At 42.5% G+C, this 6,434-nt stretch overlaps 2 protein-coding genes across 4 annotated transcripts; both read left to right on the forward strand.

The window, feature by feature from the left end:
* Positions 1-268: 268 nt before the first annotated feature.
* LOC131205533 (uncharacterized) lies at positions 269-1,731 on the forward strand. Its single transcript, XM_058197662.1, has 3 exons — positions 269-449; positions 541-842; positions 912-1,731. Exons 1-3 carry the CDS (start codon positions 347-349, stop codon positions 1,476-1,478), a joined length of 972 nt encoding a protein of 323 aa, XP_058053645.1. The 5' UTR covers positions 269-346; the 3' UTR covers positions 1,479-1,731.
* A 1,955-nt stretch (positions 1,732-3,686) lies between these two features.
* LOC131214456 (small integral membrane protein 14) lies at positions 3,687-6,180 on the forward strand. 3 transcript variants are annotated; one of them, XM_058209159.1, is made up of 6 exons: positions 3,698-3,828; positions 3,949-4,091; positions 4,728-4,952; positions 5,042-5,087; positions 5,174-5,322; positions 5,389-6,180. In XM_058209159.1, exons 3-6 carry the CDS (start codon positions 4,881-4,883, stop codon positions 5,425-5,427), a joined length of 306 nt encoding a protein of 101 aa, XP_058065142.1. In that variant the 5' UTR covers positions 3,698-3,828; positions 3,949-4,091; positions 4,728-4,880; the 3' UTR covers positions 5,428-6,180. The 3 variants fall into 3 exon arrangements, with proteins under 3 accessions (XP_058065251.1, XP_058065142.1, XP_058065330.1); XM_058209268.1 differs by lacking the exon at positions 3,949-4,091 and having other exon boundaries at positions 3,687-3,828; XM_058209347.1 differs by lacking the exons at positions 3,698-3,828; positions 3,949-4,091 and adding an exon at positions 4,174-4,518.
* Positions 6,181-6,434: the final 254 nt, after the last annotated feature.

Below are 6,434 nucleotides of genomic sequence, written 5' to 3' on the forward strand. Positions count from 1 at the left end.
ACCCCATTGCCCATTGCACGATTAGACAAGGCTCAAAAAAATATAAAATTCAACAACATATAATTTTTGCTCGCCAACGGGCCGATTCAAATTAACCTGGGCGAAGGGAAGGTTTTGCGTCACCCTGTGTTGGAAACATTAATAGCGCTTACCTTTTTCATCGGACTGTCACACGTTTTTTCGTTTTTTTTTGGTTTGCGCGAGTCATCGTGAAAGCGTGCAGCTCGGCGGAGTGTTGCGGTTTCGTCTTTTCGCAAAGCAATTGCAGTTGACGAGGGTTACGTGGCCTGACCCTTTGATATTAAGTGGATTTGTCACTGCACAGGACTTTCTTCTTTAATTAACAATGGCTGAGCCGCCTAAAGTTACCAAGTTCCTGGCTCAGTTGCCCATCGAAGAGAAGTCACTTTTCCTCGATTCTTTCCACACTATTCAAACGGACTGTGACGGTAAGTTTTGAATTTGGGACCGGTGCACGCCAAACCATGGCGTGATGCAGCAAATTGTGCGTAATTCAAAGAGTAACTCCGTTTTCGTTAGGCGTATTGTGGCACCTGGGCGATTCATTTTCCGGCGTTGACCGAGCCATACGTGCGCTTCGGGCCAGTGAGAAAAAGATTCTGTTTGTTTCGAACAACAGTGTCCGTACGATGGAGGATTATCGTAAGAAACTGGGCAAATTGACGGACTTCACCGTCACAGATGACGATATCATTCACCCGGGCAAACTGATCATCCAGTATCTGCGAGATAAAAAATTCGGACAAGCGCTTTGTTACGTGATAGGGAGCGCCAATTTGAAAAAAGATCTTCGCGAAGCCGGCTTCAATATAATCGACGGAGTAAGTGGTGACGTGGCGAAGTTGCGCGTTAGTTGAGATTTTAATTTGATCTGTTCTTTGCGGTTTCAGCCCAACGATCCGGTTCCGGAAACGGTCGCGAAGATAATTCCGATCATCAACGACAAGCAGCCGGTGAAAGCCGTGATTGTAGACTTCGATTTCAACTGCAACAACATCAAGTTGTTGCGGGCTCAGCTATATCTGCAGCATGACGACGATTGTTGGTTTATCGCGGGGGCAATGGACAAATCGCTTCCAGTCGGTTCACGGACGCGCCTGATCGGTCCCGGCTGGTACATCGAAACACTTCAGAACCAGGCGGACAGAAAACCTATCGTTCTATCAAAGCCGGGACGCGATATGAGCAGATTGATGAGGCAGCTCTATCCGGTTGAGGACACGCGCCGAGTGCTATTTATCGGTGACCAACCGGAACTAGATATCAAGTATGGAAGCCTTTCCGGCTTTCAAACTTTGCTGGTAGGCACCGGCGGTGTGAAACAGGCAGACCTGAAGAACCTACAGCACGACCAGGATCTCATTCCCGATTACTACATCGACGAGTTTGCGAGCCTCGAGAAAATCGTACTCGAAGTGAAGGCACACAAGGCACAAAAGAACAAATCTGTGCTGTGAATCACGGCATTGTCGAAAGAATTATTCGTTCGCTCCAGAGCGACCAGATGTTATCGGAAGATGTTATCGTTGGTGGGTGGTAGAAGCGTCAACGTTCCTTAATTCATGTTCCAGTTTTGTGTGGACAGCTAATCTCGATAGGCGTGCATGAAGATGTATTCATGGATCGCGTCGCATTTACACTACAAAGAAACACCATTTCGCATTTGTAATCTTATCGTAGGACGAGCAAGCGAAACAACCTGGGAAATCCCGAGAGTCTACCGTTGCTTAAGATGATGCAAGACGAGGGGGCATTATCATTCGAAAATAAACATGACATAAAAAAAGTTAATTGTTTCAACCGCATCGTGGCGGTAGTTATCTGCGGAAGAAAGAAATAAGTTCCTGGTTTTTCCTTCGTTGAATAAACAACTAATTCAAACCTCCTAATAATGAGTTTCGCAGGTTGATTGATATAATAATAATAATAATACAATATGATTTACCGTATTTTTCCGTGTATAACGCGCACCCATATTTTAAGAGAAAAAAATTGGAAAAAAGTTTTTTATTATATATTTTTCAGTATTATTCTAAATACTCTATAAATATTCTAAAGTAAACTAAAGATAAAATGCGCATTGCAAAAGACATACTAGTATTTTATATTTCGTAATAGTCTTCAAACTCAGATTCTCTGCTGTCTGACAAATTGATATTCCCTAATTGCTGTTCAATGTACTTCATTGTCACTCTCTGAAGAGGTACATTGTGACAATAAAGTATACGAAAATTTGTGAATGAAAAAATGCTTTATTCGATTTTCGATTATTTTGTGCCGTTAGATTGCTACACATGTCAGTGACTTATGGTCATTCGGCCATTTTAAATTATCACTTAATCTTTAACAGCTGTTTTGTTCAAAACTTTCTCACAGGACCGAGAAGATGTAAACGTCGAAAAGCAAAGTTTGGTCGAATGTGAACAGTTTCGCTTACAGTTTTCTTCAATTACAGGGTCGTGGTGCCACATGAGTTGTTGCCAAAGGTTAGAACGGTCAATAACAAATATTACTTGCAAGTTATGCGCAATTTGCGCGAAGCAATCCGTCACAAACGCGAAATCTAAAAATGAAACCCAAATGTCGTGAAATTTTTTGAACAGACACCACGTGCATACGAAGTTTAAGATCGTTGTGTTCTGATTTCACAAGTTTCTGGCCATGAGCCGAAATTTAGTTTTTTATTGCACTCTTCTTTCTCTCGTTGAACCCTTATGCTCCGGCCTTTTACCATCGACTCGCCGCTTCGGCCTTTCCATGCGGTCTTGCTACTCAGCGATCAGACCAGATGGCGAGTCGGCGTTTGATCCTGAGTGACAGACGGGCTCACTAAACGCATACTTAACGCAGGTGTAATCCCTAAACGCACACCTTTGCAGACGCAATCCCTAAACGCGTACTTAATTCAAACGCAATCCCTAAACGCATACTCAATTCAAACCGTCCACCGAAACTATTTTTCACAGCTTGTGTGCGAATTTTTGGCCAAAAACTACAAACTAATGATGCCAAAGCCACCGTATTGACCAAATCTGGTCCCTAGGGGTTTTTCTTGTTTCCAAAACTCAAATTACCGCTTCGTAGTCAATTTATTTAGGAGAAGGCAGAAATCGCCGATGAGACAAAACTCTTTCACGCAAAAAAGCTGTAAAAAATTAACTGAGCTTTAAAAATAGCCGAAATTTTCAACATAATTGAGTAATATATGTAGCAACATTACGCAACAAAAAAATCGAAAATCAAATAAAGCATTTTTTTTAAATCACAAATTTTCGGTACTTATTTGACAGAATGTATATAAGATTGAAGACCCCCAAATTTACGTATATAATATATGTTACAATATTGTGTGGATAATTTTATTCCTAACAAATGTTTCATTTCATAATTTATTCAATAATACCATAAAATGTGTACCTATAAGGGCACATTTGTATATTTAGAGGAGACAAAATTTTTATTACCCTTGTTTAACGCGCACCCAGATTTTAGTGTTAAAAAATTGGGAAAAAGGTGCCCGTTATAAACGGAAAAATACGGTAATTCATATGCAATTTTATTATTTTTTCAGATAGTTCTAGCTAACTGGCGATAGAGGGCGCACTCATTCGTAGATGCGTAACTTTTTCGCCGGGCACCGTAAGCAAAATCTGCAGATTGTGTCATCGCCGTTCGGATGGGGCGTGTGTGTTTTCCTCTGTTTTCCATAGTTCATTAGTGTCCTCTGCCTGTGATTTTTCCAGTGCCTGCTCGGTGACGACGGCGGAAATCAGCGCTTTCGTTATTCACTTCCGATCCTCCGATACGGTGCGTAATAATCACTCTCAGCTGGGTTAGAAAACACCCTTGCGTGAGAGTGAAAGAGACAACAGGCATGCGGGTTTGTTGATGTTTTGACAAGTGTTCCTTGGGCGCTGTGTCGCGTAGTGGTTTTTTTTACTTCAGCTCCTCTCTTCGCCGTCTCGAATTGGGTCTCTATCGTGCACTTGATGTCATAGGCTACGGGGGACAAAATTGCCACATTTGCAGAATTTCGAAGCAAAACTCCGGCCCTCCAGTCTGCGCGCAAGGTAACTGTCCAGGAACGTAAATATTTGGTGTTGCCCGGTGGAAGGTCAGAAACGGAACGAAAAGCTAAGCAGTACGCGGGGCCAAGAATGAACCCCCATCCGTTGTGGTGCCTGCTGGCAAATCTTCCCCAAGCTGCCACACAGTCCGTTCAGGTTCGCATCGAACGCAGTAGCGGTAAAATCCGGTTTGGTTCCCTCAATTAGCGTCCACCCAGGGCATTCGTTGTGCTAGTTCGACAACATTCACGGTTGGTTTGAAAGCGACTCCCAGCGATCGAATTCGGCCATATTTTCCATCCAAATCATTTTCATTCCTCGCACACGAGCGATATTGATATCGCACTGGGTACGTGAACAAGTGGCGCAATTAGTAAAGCTTCTCGGTGGCCGCGTTGGTTTGTGTATGTTCGGAAAGCTGGTAACAAATGTGAGTAGACCACGTCAGTGTTTACATTCGAGAAGTGACTGCAACTGCGACGGTGGGGGGTACTAGTAGGACGTTTTTAGCCACTGGCCATAGTAAAGCGATAGCCCGGTACAACACCGTTATTACTTTGGCGCAAATTCATCCAGAGAGCTTTTCAGATATTCATAGCAGCTGTTCTGTGTTGGCTTCTATCCCTTTTGTTTTTGTAGGATTTCCAGCGTGCTTCGGAGCGAATCCTAGTGAACGCCAACACCAGTTCTAAAGTCCAGTGCTCGCCAACGTGATAACGTTTTTGCATCTTTTGTGTACATTCAAGTGTTGTACCAACGTTTATTTGAAAACAAACGCCAACCGTTACGACCATGGCCGATGAATTCGATGCTTGCGAATGCTTCTGGAGCCATGAAATCGCTATGCGGCGGCTGCTGTCTTTGGTATGTGCTTTTGCTCTCCAGCTTTTTTTCCGTAAATGTCTCCCAGACCACAGCAGATCATGCAACGCGTATACTTTTGTCCGTTTTAGCTCCGTCATGGACAGTCGTACTGCAACGACAGTGATTGTACGGATCGTAAGTATATGTGACCATCTGGAACGGGTGTGAATCGATTGAATTTTGTGCGAATACGGCTTTGTTTATGGCTCTCATTCGAACAGTTCCGAATCTCCCGGGTTCCAATGGTGGTACGAACTTTTTTCTCGTCATCATGGCGTTGATTTTCATGGCCGTCATGTACGTGATGCGGCCCCAATCGCTGCGAAGACGAAACGATCTCAGCAAAGCGTTACCGCCTCCGTCGAACGATGTAAGTGCACGATTCAGTTCCGTGTGTAATGCACTTTTGTTCATAATGCATTCCTGTGTCACCCAGGGTCCCAACAACGATGGTGCTCCTCCGTCAGTATCCTGAAAAAATCGAAAAACCATCCGTGATATAAACGCTCAAATCCGTAAAACACTACGTCATTCGGCAAAAGTGCTCGTGGTGCTTCCCAAACATCACCAATCGGCCGTGTTACAGCCTGTTTTCCTTATTTCTTGATCACTGTTTGAAGTTGTTAGATGAACCGTCGTGTTCATATTCCCAATCGCATTTCCCCTTTTGTTTGCTTCCATTCAGTGGTTCAATTGATGAAATTGAAGATCCGTCTTAAACACGACCTCTTAAAAGATTCTGACAACGGGTAGCAATAAGTATTTTCTTTGATAACTTGATTCTATTCTCCGTTAATTATCCGTTCTTTTGCAATAAAATGGAATTTCCTCAGATTCAACAGCAACCAAATCTAGAAAAGACAGTTCTCTATTCAATTAGCACGTAAAGAACATTGTTACATTACAGGTTTACGATCAAGTTGGATTTAGCAACCCCAGATCGCTTGTATTTCTGTTTATTCTGTTTGACATTCAGTGGGCGGTTGTAACTCCTAGCTCTAGGATGACCAGTTATTTTACTTTGTGTTGAATTTGTTTGCATTTCTGCTAAATAACCGATAGTATTTACGAGGAAAAGAAAAGAATTTTTCCAAAATAAAGTAAAAAATTTAAATCCGGTACAAAAGGAGAGGTCTAGCTAATTGTTTCCTTACAGAAGGAGTATAGATTAGCGTTTTGTACCCTGCAATGGGTAAATAAAAACAAACAAGTACTAAGCGGAACAGCTCACCATTTCCTTTGATGCGCTATCCGAACCAAAAAATTTACGCTCTATTTCAATCCAATAAACCTTTTATTGATATCACCATTTGACCGAACTTCCCAGAAGTAACGTTTCAAATGTGCTACCTTCGAACAATCAGTCTCATACAGTGCATAATTCGTTGTTTCCGGTGTCGGATTTCCAACCAAAACATCGAGAATAAAATCGGCTTTAGTATCATCATCTACATAAATTCATTCTTAGCCGCCGTTTGAAGA

The sequence above is a fragment of the Anopheles bellator genome, chromosome 1 (genome assembly GCF_943735745.2).
Source record: "Anopheles bellator chromosome 1, idAnoBellAS_SP24_06.2, whole genome shotgun sequence".
Lineage (NCBI taxonomy): Eukaryota > Metazoa > Arthropoda > Insecta > Diptera > Culicidae > Anopheles > Anopheles bellator.